Source organism: Panthera onca, chromosome A3, assembly GCF_046562875.1.
Source record: "Panthera onca isolate mPanOnc1 chromosome A3, mPanOnc1 haplotype 2, whole genome shotgun sequence".
NCBI lineage: Eukaryota > Metazoa > Chordata > Mammalia > Carnivora > Felidae > Panthera > Panthera onca.
Window position 1 is genome coordinate 30,047,237 of NC_138341.1, and position 19,660 is coordinate 30,066,896.

The 19,660-nt window shown below is 36.1% G+C and overlaps 1 protein-coding gene and 1 long non-coding RNA gene across 4 annotated transcripts in view; one reads left to right on the forward strand and one right to left on the reverse strand.

The window, feature by feature from the left end:
- Positions 1 to 19,660, forward strand: part of LOC144615960 (uncharacterized) — a 426,549-nt gene that overhangs the window by 116,523 nt on the left and 290,366 nt on the right. The window lies entirely within an intron of this gene.
- Positions 8,723 to 19,660, reverse strand: part of STRN (striatin) — a 99,792-nt gene continuing 88,854 nt past the window's right edge. For all 3 annotated transcript variants that reach the window (XM_078444796.2, XM_078444795.2, XM_078444797.2), the window contains one exon: positions 8,723 to 19,616. In XM_078444796.2, the coding sequence (XP_078300922.1) occupies positions 19,447 to 19,616 (170 nt within the window). In that variant the 3' untranslated portion in view covers positions 8,723 to 19,446. The remainder of the gene's footprint in view (positions 19,617 to 19,660) is intronic.

Below are 19,660 nucleotides of genomic sequence, written 5' to 3' on the forward strand. Positions count from 1 at the left end.
AGTGAATGAGATTTCTTGTTCCACATCCTCACCAGGCAAAATACTTTTTAATTTTCCTTTGACCCTTTGGTTATTTAGAAGTGTGTTATTTGGTTTCCAAATATTTGGAGATTTTCCAGACACCTTTCTTTTATTGGCTTCTAATTTAATTTTACTGTGGTCAGTGAACATACTTTGTATGATTTGGATCCTCTTCAATTTATCAAGACTTGTCTTATGGCTCCAAATATGGTCTATCTTAGTAAATGTTCTTGGCACTTGGGGAAAAAAAAGGTGTTTTCTGCTGTTGTTGGGTAGAATGTTCCATAAAATGTTAATTAAGTTGGTACTGTTACCCAAGTCTTCCATATCCTGATTGCTTTTCTGTCTACTTGTTCTTAGTTATTACAAGAAGACGTTTGAAATCCCCAACTATAATTGTAGATTTGTCTATTTCTCCCTTCATTCTATTAGCTTTTGCTCCACTTATTTTGAAGCTCTGCCATTAAGGGCATACACTTGCAGGACTGTTATGTTCTCTTGATGAATTAACCTCTTAATCATTATGAAATAAACCTCTTTATCCCTGGAAATATTCTTTTCTCTGAAATCTATGTTGTCTGATGTTAATATAGTCACTAAGCTTTCTTTTGGTATGGCATATCTTTTTCTATCCTTTTACTTGTAACCTATTTGAATCTTTATATTTAAAGTGGATTTCTTGTATGCAGCATTTCATGTAGGCAAGGTTTCATTATTTGTATGTAATCTGTCAGTTGTGCCTTTTAATTATGGTGTTTACACCATTTACATTTAATGTTACTTATGTGGTTGGGTGTAAATCTACCATTTTGATATTTGTTTTCTATTTGTCATACTTGTTCTTTGTTCCTCTTTTCCTTTTCCTGTCTTCTTTTGGATTAATTGAATTATTCTGTTATTCTATTTTTCTCCTTTATTGGCTTTTTTAAAATGGTTGCCTTAGATTCAATGGTATACATCTATAATTTATATTATACTACTTCAGAAATAGTATCAGAACCTTGCAGTCTATTTCTATTACCCTCTTCTAGCCTTTGTGTTATTATTCTCATATGTTTCCTTCTACATTTGTTTTATAACCCTCTGTATATTATTTTTTGCTTTACTTCTTAAAATATATAGAGAGAGGGGGCAAGTGAGCAAGGGCCAGAGAGAGAGAGAGAGAGAGAGAGAGAGAGAATCCCATGAGGGACAGAGAGAGAGAGACAGAGAGAAGTGGGGCTCACCCAAAGCAGGACTCAAACTCACAAGCCATGAGATTATGACCTGAGCCTATGTCAGATGCTTAAGGACTGAGCCACCCAGGCGCCTTCTTATTTTTTGCTTTAAACTGTCAATTGCCATTTAGCGATTTAAGAAGGAGAAAGAGTAATTTTTTCTGTTATTATCTTGCATCGATTACACTTGCTATCAATTTCCTCCTGACTGAAGGACTTGCTTTAGTATATCTGCTAGTCATGAATACTTTTGGCACTCATATGTCTTTGCCTTTGTTTTTCAAAGATATTCTTATCGGGTATAGAATTGAAAGTTTACAGAGTTTTTTCTTTTCAGTGTTTTAAAGATTCTTCTCTGTCTTCTAGCATATCAATATAGTTATAAAAACAATTAAATGCCATTGTTTACTAATTCTGTATGTGTTCATTCTGGGTTATTTTTAATTTATTACATTCCCTCCTCATTTGGGGTTGTGTTTTCCTGCTTCTTTGCATTCCAGATAATTGGATTCCAAACATTTTGAATTTTACCTTTTGGGGAACTAGATATTCAGTGTGTGTGTGTGTGTGTGTGTGTGTGTGTGTGTGTGTGTGTGTGTGTGTGAGCTTTCCAGATCTTACTTTTAAGCTTTAAGACAGAGTCAAAGCAACCTTTAGCCGAGGGCTGAGTTTTTCCACAGTGATAAGGCAATAATATCCTTCTGAGCCCTCTACCTAATGCCTCACATTTTATATTATTCCACTGTGCCTGGTGGAAACAAACTATTCCCAACCCTGTGTAACACCAGAGGATTGTTCTGCCTATATACTGGGTGACTCTTTCCTCAGCCTCTCATAGTTTCCTCACATGCTTGTACATACCAATACTCAGCTGAAGAGTTGGAGAAGACCCAGTTCAGATCTCCAGAGCTTTCCTGTAGTATTTTGTCCTGCAAACTCTAACTATCTTGAACTTGCCAAACTCCCAACTCTGTCTCTTCAACTCAGAGATCTCTAAGCTCTGCCTGGGTTGCCCCTCCTTGCACTGATCATGGACACTCTCTCTAGGCAAGAAGCCAGGTCAACAATTTGTTTTCCTCTCTCTCAGGGATTATTGCCTTGTGCTGGCTGTTGTTCAATGTCTGAAAACTACTGGGGTCTTTTTCCCCTCTACTGCTTAAAGGGGGACGGTAAATCTGATCTCTGTTACTTCACTTAGCCAGAAGCATAATTTGGTCTTCAATTTTAAAGAGCAAAGGAGGGGTACACTTTTTATATCAGAAGGTTGAAATTTAGGGGGTTTTTTGGTACTGGTTGGCCCAAAGAATTTATGTGTAAGGATGTTTATTTTTTATGACATTTCTTAAGGTTTTTTTTTTGTTTTTTTTTTTATAGCATCTTTAGGAAAACAAACCGACTTCTTCTAAGATGTAAAAGGTAATCCTCTTGGAGCAGAAAGAATTCAAGCAGAGTTATGTACCAACTGATATGAAACTTAACCTTAGAGACAAACTCCAGGCTATATCTAAGACAACAGAGTTCTTCAGGATTTGTGTGAAAGGAAGCCTACTTATCAGGGTTTGTTTGATGGTTCTTCAGAGAGTGAGTGAATTCAAAACCGGGAATGAACAAACAAGATTAGAATGACTGTAATATCCCATGGAGAAAGCAAATGTCTCATTTGGAAGGTGATTTGAGGCACTGTTCTCAAGAATTGGAAAATTAGGACTCAGCATCCACAAACCACATATATTTCTTTTCATAATCAGGGTGAGAGAGGAGAAATGAGGGCAAATGCAAAATAGAAATGAGGGATTGAAGAGGTTCCTGGCTAATGGTAGTTGTGAGAGGGAACATTTGTTGTCTAACCCAAAAGCCATTTGAAATTGACTTCTCACTGCCATCTCCTACTACAGAAGCTGAACAGTGAGATACTCACTTTCTCAACATCCATTAAAGGTAGAGAGGCAATGTTGTGGCCAGTGAGATACATGGAGAAATCTGCTGGAGGGCCACTGGGCAGATTTCCTTTGCTGTCAAAAAAAGAAAAGTCCTAATTAGTTCTGCCCTTCCCCCCTTTTTACCTTCTCCTTGCCTTGAACTTGGATAATATGACTGGTATTGTGGGCGCCATCTTGAGACCAAACAATAGATGAAAATCCAATACTCTCAGAAGGGGCAAAGAGAAATAAAAAGATCCTGGGTCCTTCTTGACATTTTGAACAGTTGGACCAATGCCAACAACTCCCTTACACTGGGCTTCTTATAGGAGAGAAACAAACCCTATTTTTTAGGCCATTATTTGTTGGGTTTTCTCAAACTTAAAAGCTAATTCCATTTCTTGCTGAGACAGAAGCAAAAGGCAAATTGGCAGGGTTGTACTTTGTACATTGACGGCAAATAGGCCCCAGTAACAATGACCAAACACAAAGGGAATAAGATAGGAAAGGTGGCTAATATCCATAGCTGATTCCTAATTATTCCTTGCCATTTGTTTCACGTTTGTACCTAGAAAGACTGTTTACGTTAGTGGAAACAGACCACTGACTATATCAGGAGCCACACTACTCTTCCAACTGACACACAAAAAAGAGATGTTTGGGTAAAGCAATAGACTTGGGAAGAGGGGAAAAAAAGAATTGGTGTCCTGTTTTTCCAGGAAAGGTAAGGGACATGGAGAAGCTCAGTAACACACCTCCTCTGATCCAGGAATCTTCAGATGGGATTCTGAGCAAATTCTTGATCCACCTTGATTATTTCCTCCTCACCCTTCAACTTGCCAAGAGGAACTGAATGTGAAAAATTAGTACTGCTTTTCCTGAACTCCTTGAAAATTAAGAAACACAGATAGATAATCCTTGGACAAAAAGAATAAAAACCATAATACCACACACTGAAGAAATTACAAGAAACATAAAAACACAGATCTATAGAAAATAAATGTGAAAACCTACAAAAAAATGAAGTATTTCCCACAAAATATAAGTTATCAGAATTAATTCAAGAAGTGAGTATTTTGAACCAAAGGTATTAGAAAAGCAATGAAAAATCCTACCTCTAAACAAGAAGGCCTCAGGACCGAAAGTCTCTCAGCCAAGTTTCATCTAATCTTTAACATACAATTTCAAAGACCTCTTAAACAATTCTAAACTGTAGAAAAAGATGAAATCTCCCCAATTCATTCTATGAAACAAGTATTGCTTTCTAAAAACATTTTATTCAAGTATAAAATACATACAGAAAAGTGTACATGTTAAGTGTAAAGTAGATGAGTTTCCATGACCTAAACAATCGAACATAAACAGGCACCTAGACAAAGACACAAAATGTTACCAGCACTGCAGAATCCCCCTCAAACTCTTTCAGACACTACCTCCCCCTCTACTTATCTCTCACTGAAGATAACCACGTTCCTGTCTTCTAACAGTTAACAGATTAGTTTTGCCTGTTTTTGCACTTATAAAAAGGCAAGCACACAGTATTCTTTTTATATCTGCCTTTTAAGGCTCGACATAACATTTCTGAGATTCATCCATATATTGCATGTGCTTATAAACTGTTCATTCTTGTTGCTGTATAATATTCCACTGTATGAACACAAAAATGTATTTATCCATGCTATAGTAGATGGACTTTTAGGTAGTTCCTGGTTTGAAGCTATTGCTAATAATGTTGCTATAAACATTCTAGAACATGTCTTTTGGTAAACATATGTATGCATTTTATTGGGTGTTTGCCCAGAAGCAGAATTACTAGATTTTATATTTTCACGTTAGTAGATTCAGCCAAGTGGTTTTCTAACACATTTGAATAAATTTGCATTCTCACCCACAGTGGGTGAGCCTTCTGATTAGTCCCACATTTTGTCAACCTGCATAACTTTTTATACCTAATAAAAAAAGACTACTAAAGAAACCTATAGACTAATCTCATGTATGAATATGCATGCTGAAATTCTAAATAAAATATTAGCAACTGGAATGCTGATTTATAAAAAAAAAAAAAAAAAAAAAAAAAAAAGAATAACACATTATGATCAAGTAGGTTTTATTCCAAGGAGACAAGAGTGGCTTAATATCAGCAGCTCCAATGTAATCTAAGTAGTCAACAGATTAAAGAAGACTAACACAAAACCACATCAAAAAAGGCTGAAAAGGCATTTGACAAAATTCAGCAGCATTTTCTGATAAAATGTCTTGGTAAAACAAGAATTTGTTTAGATAAGATTATTTACCAAATAGCAACATGAATATTCGAAACAGCTCAATAAACTACTTCAATTAAAATCTGTGACAGAGGTGCTGGCTATCACCATTACCATTCAACACTATAATAGAGTTTCCAGACAATAAAGAATCTAGAGAGGAAAAGAATATTTCAAATATTTTAAAAAAAAAAGAGTTATTTTTGTGATTTCGTGTATCATAGTATTTGTATCATCATTATATTTCTAAAAGTCCCAAGAGACTAGTGAAAACTTCATGAGAAAATTTAGTAAGTATATATAATAAATTTGTTACATATAAGGTTTAAGCATACAGAAAAAAAAATAGGCTTTTTATTTGTAATAAGCCTTTAGAAATGAAAATGGGAAAAAAAAATCTGTTCTTAATAATTACCAAAAAACTAAGGAACAGACTACATTTAGTCAAAAAAAGACACAGGACTTAAGTGAAGAAAACTCTCAAAACTTAATCATACTAATGATATAGACAAGATCTGAGCAAACAGAAAATGATATAATTTTGTTAGTTCTTAGAAGACAATATCATATGGCGGGGAGCCTGGGTGGCTCAGTCGGCTGAGCGTCCGACTTTGGCTCAGGTCATGATCTCACAATTTGTGGGTTCTGGCCCTGCATCAGGCTCTGTGCTGACAGCTCGGAGCCTGGAGCCTGCTTTGGATTCTGTGTCTCCTTCTCTCTCTGCCCCTCCCCCACTTGTGCTCTGTCTCTATCAAAAATAAATTAAATTTAAAAATAAAAATAAAAAAAGAAGACAATATCATATGTCAAATTTCCCCAAATTAATTTTTAAATTTAATGGAATTTCAACCCCTAATTGGATAAAATGATCACAAACTTGAAATGCCTGATAATAGCCAAGAAAGGTAGTAAAAAGAACAGTATGCAGGACCGTGGGGTAGGAAAAAGTTCTGCCTGACCATTTTATAAAGCCACTGTATGACTATACATAAAGCCACTGTAATTAAATCAGTGTGATATTGCCACATATAAAGAGTACTATAAGTGAAACAGTACAGTATATTGAGAAATCTCATTATATATGAAAATTTAATATATGACAAAGTTGGTATTTCATTTCATTGTTAAAGGATAATTTAATAAAAAGTGCTGGAACAACTGGCAACCCACGTGGAAGAAAGGAGAGTTGGGTCCATAGCTGGCGTTCTATATAAAACCAAATTCCAAATGGAGTAAAAACAATGTGAAAAAACACTAACAACAAAAATAAAATGTAGAAGACATTCTAGGAGACTACAGAAGTGAAGGCCTTAATCAATACAGAATACTTTGAAATTTTTAATATTTACAAGTGTTCACATTTCGTAAATTAATATACTTGAGTATATACTAATATAAAGTTTTTAATGGGAAAATGTATTATAAATATGGTAAATGACGACAGATTTGGAGAAAATTTGCAAATAATATGATGAAGCATTTACATATAACAATTGAAAGAGTGCTTAAAATTTTTTTAAAAGACAATGCACATATGGGCAAAATGTTAATAAAAAATCAAGTAAATGAAAAAATGAGTAAAAATTTTAAATGTGAATTAAAAAATACAAATATGCAAGTCACCTTAAGAGGGAAATCCAAATGGCTAAGTTTTCTATGGAAAAAGTACTTAATAATATTAGTGGTCAATAGACAACTTATAAATGAGTTGGTAAAACTATTTGCAACCAAGAGTAGGAAGGCTTAATATATGTAATATAAAAAACCTCCTACAAACTAAATAAAAAGGCAAACACAATAGAAACATGGACACAAATATAAAGATATAAATAAAAATATGAAGATTTGTGGTAGGGCAGAATTCTAAGATGGCCCCCATAATCTTTCACCCTGATGTTCCTCCCATGATAATGCTACATTTACAGAGCAAAGGGAGTCTGTAGACTTAATTAAGGTTACTAACCAGTAGACCTTAACATACAGAAATTATCTGGGTGGGTTCACCCTAGGCACATAAGTCCTTTAAAAGCAGAGTTTTCTCTGGCCTGCAGCAGAAGAAAAAACAGAGAAAGTCAAGCATGAGAAGGATCTTGATGAATCCTTGCTAACTTGGAAGATGGGAGGGGTCATGTACAAGGACTGGAGAGTAACGTCTAAAAGCTGAGATCAACCTCTGGCTGACAGCCTGCGAGAAAACAGAGCTCTCCATCTACAACCGTCCTACAGTTTTAAGGATTCAGATTCTGCCAACATGAATGAGCTTGGAAGTGAATTCTTCCCCAGATCCTTCAGTTAAGAGCCCAGACTGGCACCCACCTTCATTTCAGCCTTATCAGACAGTGAACAAAGAGCCCAGTCAAGCCTGCTTGAAGTTCTAACCCATATAACTGTGAGATAATAAACGGGTGTCACTTTAAGCTGCTAAATTGGTGCTAATCGGTTATACAGCAATAGAAAATACAAAAGGTAATTTAATTATGAGTGAAACCCAAATAACCAAAGAACATATGAAAAGTTATGCAGATTTACAATAATTAGGTAAAATGCAAATAAAGTAATACTGAGAAATCATTATACACACCACCAGTCTTTTTTTTTCTTCTATTTTTTAAAAATGATACAACATCCCTAGTGGGGATGAAGGGTATGGGTACTTTTTATACTGTACATTTACTGATGAAGATATAAATTGCTCCAGCCTTTTTGGGAAATAATCTGTCAATAGTTATTAAAAACATTTAAATCTACGTAGCTGTCAACCAGCAATCCTACTGCAGGCAATCTACTCCACAGAAGTGACACCATCATGGTCATAAGTATGTACACAGGCACAGTTACCATAATAGTGAAAATCCGGTAGCAAAGTAAATGTCCATTAATTAGAGAAGAAGTTTAAGTCATCATCACAGAGTATTATACAGCATTCGGAAGAATGAAATGACGGCTATGAGACAGACTTGGAGGGATTTCCATCACACATTTTTGGATGAGAAAAGATGCAGAGGGTATGTGTTATCCCCCTTATTTACAGCAAACAGACGCACCAAAAAATCTCATTTCATTTACACGAGAGTGTGTGTGTAGATTAAGGAATTTAAAAGAAGTCTACGTATGGACTTGAAGGTGCTCAAAATACACATTAAATTTTAAAAGCAAGTTGCAGAGAACATGTAGAGTAAGACAAAACCCTGTGTAGTATTTGTGTGCACCTATCTGGATGAACGAAAATAGGGATACATAGACCGGGCTGTTACAAGACGGGGCGGGAGTGGAATGGTATGGTGGGATAGGAGTTCTGCCATTATGTCTCTTCATTACTTCACTTGTTGCTTTTTCTTTTTTTTAATTAAGTAATCTCTACAGCCAACATGGGGCTCGAACTCATGACCTCGAGATCAAGAGTCGCATGCTCTTCCAACTGAGCCAGCCACGTGCCCCTTGTGTTTCTCTTTTAGTTAATTGCAGTAATTTAAATTGTACCCCTATTTACATCTGTGAAACACCCATCTCCTTTCCTTTAGCACTTATCACCAATATTCGATATTTTTTATTGATATTATTTGTTCCTCCCAACTGGAACGTAAGCTGTATCAGGTAAAGGACTTTGTCTACTGCTGAATGTCAGCACCTCGAACTGACTGACATACAGCAGGCACTCAAATATTGAGGAAAGTAATATTTTAGGAGTAACTTCTTCTTTAGGGCTACTCTTGATGTTCATTTTAACCTCATTTCTCCTAAAACTCTGATATTCTAGAAGTTACCAGGAGTGTGACAGAATTACATGGACAAGAAGTCTGAACTCAGGGTGTGAATAATTATTTGTTGGATGCTTATTAAGACTGCCCAACATTTTATCAGGTGTTTTTATCTCTTTTCTCAAACCAATCTATCAGGCAGATGTATAATCCCCTTTTCATAGATGAGAAACCCAATTCATAAGAGTTAGTCTCACTAAAGTTTCACCGACAATGTCCTGTGTCCAGGTCAAAATCCTGTTCTTTCCTTTGTCCTGGATTGATCTTAAAATAATCCTCTTTTAATAATTTGAAGAGCTAATAGTTCTTACATAATATATAGGTTTAACATTATTTTGAGATTTAATTGAACATTTCACACTCAATTTTGTTTATAATAAGCCTTTAGAAATGGAAATGTGAAAAATTCAATTCACTACTCTTCTGATGATTCTCTTAATGATTTAAAAGTCATTTGATTGTTAAAATACAGTCTGTCTCTAACTTGTTGACTATTTTGCTCCTGAAGCAATTCAGCTTTTCAGCTCAAGGCTGCAAGCCACTTGGGCCTTGGTGGAATGGTAGCTGCAAAGCAAGACAACACAGAGCTCGGTCCCAGGAGAGTTAATAAACATTTAGATAATTACCATCAAATCTTCTAGGCAAAAAGCAGCCCTGAAAACATCCCGAGGGATTTGTCCTAGATTCTTCAAATCCAAGGCAAGTTCCCCCAGAGGAATGCCTTTCTTGACAATCTTCTACTGGGAGGTATTTCCTACTTCTTTGGGAAAAAAAACAGCCAGTTAGGAACAGCTGGACCGTCTGAAAGTTGCAAGGAAAGGGTGGTGGATCTGGCCTGGGCCCAAGACAGTCCCGGCAGGTTTAAGTTCCAGACTGGAGGAGCTGCCCCACAACAGATCAAAGGCCAGTGGGTTGGTGCTAGAGAGGTCAGGGAAAGAAGATGCACCATTAACAGTGTTCAGACACATGTCCTTGTCCCCCACATGCTCTGCTTAATTCCCATGTAGGCAGGACTGGAAGAGTGCAGGAGGGTGGTGTCTTGGCCATTCTGCTGCCACCTTCCAGGTGAGATCCAAATTCCTCCTCAGTTAGGGTACAGACCTCAATCTTAGGATCAGCCTCACAGATCTAAATATATCTGCGATCGGCTAGGAACCTGCAGGGATGATTTTTTTGTCTTTGAAGATCTGGATAGATTTAGAGTTTTGAAAATGTGCTTTCTAATTTCTCAACCCACAGATAGTATTTGAGTACTTTTTATATGGGAAGGCACCAGGAGAGGTGCTAAGCAGAATATAAGAAAAACAAATGAGCTTATAGAGACTGAAGCAGTCATTTACCTGTTTTAGTTAGGTGACACTGAGCAATACATAATATGTAAAATGTGAGTTGAGGATGGGGTAGAAACAAGGCATTCATAATAAAATTCATCACTACATGCTTCCCATGCAACACAAAAAATCTAAGATTTTGAAAGACAGTATATAAAATAAACTTCCTTGCTGATTTTTGTACTTCCAAAATAACTTTTAAAAATCATACAAAATAAAATTTGTGTTTTTCTGCAGAGGCAAGCTGTACATAACTTGCATATATCAAGGAGACAAAACTGCATGGATCTCTCACCTTCATTTTCTGAAGTAAAATAATTTCTCCTCCAGAAAGCAATGATGTTCCTAAAGACAGGGAGGGGGGGTGGGGGGAAGCCTGCTTGCAGGGTTTATTTTTTCTTAATTGGAATCATTAGATGTGTATTCCCAAGTATAGTAGGATATGAGAAATAGGAGTTTATTGTCTTGCTTATTTAATTTAAAAGGCTGACCAAAATGAATAAAAGAAAGCCTGAATGTTTTAGAGTTGGGAGAAAGCCTGATTTCTTCTGACCCTGAGATCTACAAGGAAACTGAACACGTACTGTTTCACTGAAAAATAAAGTTTCCATTTAAATGAATTAAGTGGTATTTTAGCTCAATGTGCATACTTTCAAAACTCCTGAATGGTAATTGGCAGAATCTAACCTTAATGTTGTTAGCTGAGGGGACACTGCTAATTAACATTATTTACACGATATTCACAATCATTTTGACATGTATCAAATACACAAGGCTCCATGTTTATCTGCAAACTATACAAACATGCTGTTTTTCCAGGCAGCCAAAACATGGAGACATATGCTACTGGTCTACATACCAATGAGTTCCAGCGGGGAGGGGAGGAAAAGGGGAGGGAGTGTCAGGAGTTTGATCATTAATAACTGTCAAAAGATGTGAGACCACTGAATTCTTTTTCTAAAATACACACTGAATAAAATTATTCCACCAACAGGATATTCTGAAATATATGGGCTCAAAAGTCTGTAGAGAAATATGCAAATATATTTTTAAATGGTTTTGAAAGCATAGTAAAATCACTCAAAACAACTCATCCTACACAAATGACTTTCTGATCTTTTCATGGGATTATCACTTGGCCTCATGAGAACATTTTTACATTTCTGGTCGTCATTCTGACATATACAAGTGGCACAACATACTTGGGTCTATGTTAATATGGCTTCCTAAAATATAATAAAAGCTATGCTGACACTTTACCTGAGAGCTCTAGAATACTTTTGATGTACTTCCTAAAAATCTTTCATTTAGGTAACAGGGAGCAATGACAAGGCAGAATTGGAACCATTCACTTTTAGAGGTCAAAAGATCTCAGAGGTCATCGTTCCAAGTCATTTAAAGAAAAAAGGGAGCCAATGGCTGGTGGCTTTTCCTTCTTGGTACGGTAGTTTTTCCCCACACTCTCACCCAAGTTAGCCAGCACCCGAAGTAAACTTTCTGATGAGATTTCTTTTGCTCTAAGTAAGTTAATCTTACTTATGAAAAACTACTGCCTTGGTCCATTTCACTCAGAAAATAGCTAGATGTCAGTGTACTTTAACATTTCAGCACATCTCACACAAGTCACAAACTCCTTGTTTTTACAACTCATACTAAACATAAAATTTTTGCATTCCATGCAGTGTTTAATTAAAAAAAGTTTTTCAGTTTGGGAAATTTCATTTGTAAATGATGGGTTTCCCTTACCATTACCCTTAACTTGGTGATGCTATTATATGAGGTAATTCAAAAATATCTGTGGTTTGAGGTTAGAGATTGGGAACCTGGTATATATACTGCAGTTTATGAGAGCACAGAAAACTTTGGCACATGAATTAGCCATACTCATTCCAGTGCTCCAAGTGCTATTTAACAGATGTTTTATGGTGGGTTCTCCTTTACATTACTGGATTAATTATATCTTTAAAGAGGCACACAGGGAAAGTCAATGCGGAGTTAGCATCTGGACCAGCCTGCAATGTAAGGTGAATGGCTAAATCATCGAGGACAAGGGAATTTTCTACAAAATAGGCCCTTCCTGTTAGCAGGATATTGCAGATTTTGTTCACTCAAATAGATCCTTCTTCAAGTCTGACTAAAACCACCATTACCCTTAATTAAACCACTAGGATGGAGAAAGGACGGTTGTAGGATCTAAGTGAAATGCAAAGTGAGTCATTTTGTGGTTGGTGAACTTTGAATTCTGTGGTTTTGAAAGTATACAAACTATACTAAGTTAGTGTTCCAGAAGACAGGGTTTCCAATTTTTAGAGGTGCATACCAGTGATTCCCCATAAAATCAGAGTTATCCCGATCACTGTAAGCAACAGGTGTGAACTAATAAGGAACAAATGGAGGGGCACTTCACAGCCACAGTGTTTGAGTTACATGGCGCTGCCAGATTCCTAGGTGTTCCTGGGGACTATCCTAAGTGCCAGAACATCTCTGGGGCCCCTCAAAACCTCGGTGATGGTCTCGGGGAACCCAATGCAGGTCAGAGGAACACTCTGGGGCACCCCAGAGGGCCCATTAATCCATGAAAAAACTTTGGCTTCTTCCTAGCCTTCTGTACTAGATTACTCAAAAATTACTCCAGCAATGTCTCAGTTCTCATTAAAAGGCACAAAAAGGGGTATTTCTGACACTGCTGAAGAATGTGTACGTGCTAAAGGATATAAACTCATCGCTACAGCAGAATACAAAAACATCAGAGAACGGCAGATAGTTTCAAGGACACTTTCAGATTCCACATAGTATGGTGGCTTCAGATTGGAACAAAGAGACTGTGAGCTGTGGGCAGAGACAGCTCTTGAAAACTGATGTTGATCTGAAAAGGCAAGGGGGAGGGGAGGGCTTATGTCTGTTAAGTAGCCAAACAAAAAATTAAATAAAAATAAAAACACATTAAATTTATATATGTGTGTATAATTTTTTAAAAATATATAACTAAACACTTGAAAAATATATGTGTGTCCCTGAAAGTATCAATTATCCAATCTCATGGGGTATTTTAATTTTACTGGCTTTCCAAAGGTTCACACTCTATAATGATAAATTTCTCTATCTTCCTCACAATCAATAATTAAGACTGGCTTATTATTTTGGACTCACATCTACTTTGTCTAATACTCCTTCATTCCTCTGCATGCCTCTTCTGCCCCACCCCCACTGGAAAAAACAAAATCAAGTTGTATTAAAGTATTTTATAATAAACTGCAAATCCACTAGATTCCAAAATATTTCAATTCATCAGACACCTATAGCACATTATCTATATTTGTACACTTTATTTAAAAACAAATAATACACTTAGAGCCACCAAATAAAGATATCTTAATTAGCTTATCCATACCCTGAATTTACAAAAGAAACTTCTTGCACCACAAAAATTAGCATTTGGATTAATTTACATTAATTGATATTATAACTAAATTTAAAAATACCTGAAGATCAAACAATCTGGTCCAGGGCCCACCAGTTGCGGGGAGGGGGTGAGGGTGGGGGGAGTGGAGAAAAGAAATTAGTAGGAATCTAAACTGATGATGCCCTGGAGTCAGCTCTAGTAAACTGAAGTTAAGAAGGACGTAAAGTAACCAGTAGATTTCAGGATTACAAAGAAGTGGTTCCTCCTAAAAACAGATATTAGATCATACAGTTGGAATGCATGTAGGGAATACCTCTTAATCTGGATTGAAAAAAGTGTGTGGAGAGGGGGGTCGAATTTGTTTCTCACAAGAGGCAAACTTCAGCCAAACAATGAGAAGAAAGTAGGGAGGGAGGTACATGGTAGACTGAAGGCTTTCTGACTGCTGATAATACCGAATTTAGCAGATCTGTACAAGTCAACTAAAATACCATTCTCTGAGACATTTTCAGAAAGGAGCTAACAACCAGGGAAAATCATTCTACATTAACAAGGCACTCACTGGTTCACAGCCTGTTAAAAATCCAGGCAGACATTAAAGTTAATCTAAATTAAAATGAACTTTCTAATTTGCATCACAGGGATGGCAACCATGTGGTCCCAGTTAAATCAAATCTAAAGCTTAACTAGCAAAGATCCAGAAAATTCTGACCCCTAAGCACCACTTCAGGAATACTGCTAGAATAAATAAGTGGAATCTAGGGATCTCTGTTTGGCCTAGATTAGTTTTTTGGTTTTTGTTTTTTTGTGTTTTTTTTTTTTCTCCGATTAAGAAAAAAAACGAAAACAGAAAAACAAAAACAAAACTGATGCAATCTGCTAAATACTTTGTCAATCTGGTGTCCCTTACACTGACATGGAGGTCCAGCTAGATGATGGATACGGCCAATTAAAAAGCTTTCAGTGCTGAAAGTAAAAATGATTCAAATCATGTACCAATGACCTGTCCTTTGTTTTTAAAGATGGACATGTTTTCTGGACCTTCCCCTAAAAGGAACTTCTGGAATTGACACATTTCACAAAAATATACATATAATTTTCAGTCAGCTACTACTTTTATACAACCTGAATCCCAGTGTCAAACACATAAAGTACTGCAATTATATAAATAACTAGACAAGTAACAGTAACAAAGGCAACTTCAGAGTACATAAAATTAATGATTATGTACTTAATAGCCTTGAAATAGCTTTCAAAGAATAAAGTAAGCTGAAGAAAACTGTACTTAGAGCTCTTTTTCCATGTAAATTCAGTAACAGTTTGGCTCTTGGTTGAAAATATCACAGACGTATACTAACCAGAGTTGAACTATATCCACTCACTATCAACACTGATGATAAATTTTAAGCAGTTCTTTCAAAAGAAAACCAAAACTCTGAGTCTTTCAATCTGATTTGTGACATCTTAGTTCAATATAACTTAAATGACAAAGCCTGAGAAAAGCACCAACAGAGAAATTGCATCCAGTCATTTCTGATGTCATAAAGATTTGCTTTCATTAAAATGGCAGCAATGACAACGAGGTAGATATGAAAGATGCCATTTAAACACTATTCTTAGGTGGTATTTTAACTAGTTCAGGTGTTTAATCTAAAAATAATTTTTACTAGTTGGATCTTCATCACAGAAGAATTTCATGGCATGCTCTTGTGTAAGAGGGAAATATATGAAGTACTAAAAAAGTAAGCCTTTAAAAATTACATTTTTAAAAAATTACCTAGCCAACATTAGAAGATCCCATAATTTTGGTGAATCAATAATTTCTCCTTTTACCTGAACTTAACTATCATGAAGAATAGTTATTTTCCTGTCTACTGAAATTTCTAGGAATTCACATTCAAAATCCTTGGAAAGTACATGTGGTGCTCAGAAGAGCACGAAGACAGTGCATGAAATGTCCCTTGAAATCCTAGAAGTTGAGCAGATACACTGAAAAGACATTGATGGTCACAAATCAGGATCTTCACAGACTGGCAAACACACACGCACACGCGCGCGCACACATTCACTCTCTCTCTGTCTCTCAATCTCTCTCTGCCATAGCCCCCCACCCCACCCCAGCTCAATCCTCATCCTCACTGTAAGGCTGCATTTGTATTTTATTTTAAAGGCACCTCTCATTCTCTAGCTATTGCCTTCTTGATGATATCTGTTTTGTTAAAAAAAATCCTGAATGTTCAATGGAAATAGTTCAGTACTGAGAATGGAATATTTTTCAATTCACATTTGAATAGCCAGGTTTTCTTACATTCAGATTTTAATAAACTAGAATGACAGTCTTTAAAACAAGCATGCTAGCCTATAATGAATATAGTATATACAGTAATTGAAACATTTAGAACTATATATTATACTGCAAAAGCAAACAGCACAACACTCATCATACTCATCATTACCTGTGGTGTACATGACCTCTAAGAATGAAAATACAAAACAGTAAAATGCACCTATGGTTTATATATATATATATATATATAATATATATATATAATATATATAGTCTATATATATTATATATATTCCTACAATATATATAATATATATTTATAAAATATACATACATTTTAGACATTTTCAAATAAATCTTTATCATTATCTCCAAAAGAAATTTATAGCAAGAATACTGAAGGAATGAAAGTCAGATAAACAAAAATTTTTCACAAAGTTCATTATCAGTGATGCAGCATAATTTCCCCCCTTTTAGTCATAACTAAAATGATTATAAAAGCTAAATACTTTGCATAACTAATTATCTGTTTAATGGCAAAAATCGCTAAACTTGTTCAATAGAAAAATACTGAAGGTCATTATATCACTTATGTTAAATACCTGTCTAGGGTTCGAGTAGCAAATGAGCTCCATATGACATCTGGGTTTTGAGAAGGGTGCTGCAAGTCCCAGAGATGTATTCATAGCATATGAAAATAAGGCAGGGACCATGTCTCCTGCTGATTTTCATACTCTCCCAATACATTTCACCCAAAATATTTACAAACCAAGCACTATGAAAGCATTTCAATGACTGTGTGAATCTTGAATTTGTTCATTTGGGGGATTCAATTTCTGATAGGCTGGCGGGGAAAGCAGATACATGTCTATGCTTCTCTCTGGCTGGAAGACAGCTTTGGCTCATTTCTAGGCTGTGATCTACACAGTGCTAGTGGAGAGGAATCTGTTTCTGTCTAGGGTCTCCAATGGCCCGGCACTGGCTGGCTAAAGAACTTTCAAAGCTCCATCATCTGCACCACAGTTTACCTATCTCATGGTCATTTTCCACTCACGAAGAGAGAAATTTCAACCAGGAGGTATAAAACGTAAGGGAAGAGACTTTCTTGGTTTTGAGAATTTCAGTGATGTAAGTAAAGCAGGCACTGGAGACCTTGCGAGGTAATTTAAGCAGTAAGTGGTAAAACAATAGCTTAGTCCATCCTAAACATGCCAAGTAAGGGCACCCGACTGGATTTTCCAGTATACTTATATAAATGTTAGGTTAGCAACACCATTTTTTTTTACTCACTGAAGAACCAAAAAGAGGAATGAACCAAACACAATGTGGACTTCTATATCTGCATGGGAATATAAACATTCACCTGGGAGTTCAAGTCCAGGTCAATTCATTCGATTATAGAAAGGAGTCCCTTGAGCCCACTGTGAACCAAAGCACAGATGAAATGACAAGGTAGCTGTGTCAAAATATTAAAGTATATCTGTCTATCAATCAGGCAAATCTAGCTTGTATGCTGCAAAACTCTAGAGGCAGAAAAGCAGAAATTTTAAAGAAAAATTGTCAATTACTATCCATATCACCACCAGAATACTTTTTCAGAGTAAATATACATATCATCAGAAGTGTCATTGTTACGACAATGGGATATGTTGGGAGAGGAATGTAGGAATTATATTAAAAGATTAAAACATTTATGGATATGGATTTTATGTATGAAAACTACTATATATACATTTTGCTGAAAAGTTGGGCATTAATAATTTATTCCTAATTTCTACACTGGTCTCTGACATTTGGGGCAAACAAAAGAATGTGAAGACACTAGGTCCAAAGAGTGGGGTCATGGGAATCTTAAGAGCTGGCCACATGTGGGTCACAGGCTAGGTGAGCTCAAGGAACCTAGGTGAGCTCAAGGAACCCTGGTCCTTTATGACAGTTTTCCACAGAAACAATACTGACACACTGCCTATTAAAACACGCTGTGTACTCCAATTAAAGAATGGAGGGGTAGGGGAAGGGAAAGAGAAAACTCTTTAACCAAGGGATGCACTGAACTCTTCCATCCAGATTTCCAGTGGGCTCTTCTTCTTGGATAGATTAATGGAAGACTTCTGGGGCACAAACCAGGTGCTTTATTTAGTACTGCAAAAGCAGCTGCCTGACATTAACCATATCCTTTGGGCTGTCAAAACATAATTATAAACTGTTTTTGGTAGGTGTCAGATAATTTGAATATTAGAGACAAAGAAAAAGCAAGAGGTCATCCGAAGCATGGTTATGTGGATTTTGAAAAACAAGTACTCACAGATAACTTCCGTCTTTTCAACCACTAAAAGGTAAGATTTCATCAATATGAGATAACCACTCTGGTACTAGAAATATCACATGAATAAAGTGAATTTTAAAATTAATAGAAATTATCAAGATATGCCCTGCTTGCCCTTAAAAATAAACAGAATCTTGAACCTGAATAAGTTAAATTCTTTAGTAAAAGCAGACTCTACTGACTATCGATAATGGTGACTGTTTTTGACAGCTTAACTTTACAATGGTACCAAATCTATTTTCAAAAAGGTAATACAATATAGAAATCTGCTTACAAACTAAATATTTGTTTAGCATTTTTGAATAATAATATATTTAACATATTATTGCATTTCTTTTTTCCCCTAATGGTAAAATGCTTTGCCAGGTACTTTTATGTGCACAGATGAAAGGAGAGCTAAATTAAAAACTCATTTGAACACTGCCTGCTCATTATGCACATCGGGGTTAGTACAACAGATATGGTAAAGATTACTGTTTTGACTACCTAATGTGGTTAACAAGATTTCTCAGGGGAGAACTGGGTCTCAATTTCTGTTCTTCCTCTATCATTCCCAGTCATCAAGTTTTTTAATTATCCCTTATAGCATGCCCTATTTACTCAATAGGGACAGGCTAAACCTATGTTCGCTCAGGCCTGCCTAGCGAATTAGAACAACCTCAGAAATAATAGCTCCTATTGGGGGAAATTTTGAAACAGTTTTCAGGCTCACAGATTCAGCTGAGCTTGCAGCAACCAGAACAAACCTTAGTTTTAGAAAACAGTATACGAATTGCAAAACTATACTTTAACAAATGTTCTCTGTGCTCCTTCGGCAGAACAAAAGGGCAGGACAGGTTGATTCTTGCCCTGGTCTTCTGTATCTCTTTTGTGCAGTTGATTATTTATAAAGAGCTAGAAGGTGAAGATGATGCATTGTGTCATACAAAGACTTTGGCCAGTGCATCAGCCCCAGCACTGGCTATATAGCATTTGGATGGGTGGAAAGCTACATCGTGAATTGATTCTTCAAACTTTTTCCGATGAGCTGTAAACTCTTGGATACACGTCTTACTTTCTAGGTTCCACAAACGTATTGAACAGTCATGACCTGTATCAAAAGAAAGGAAAAAAAAAGAAGAAAAGAAAAAGAAA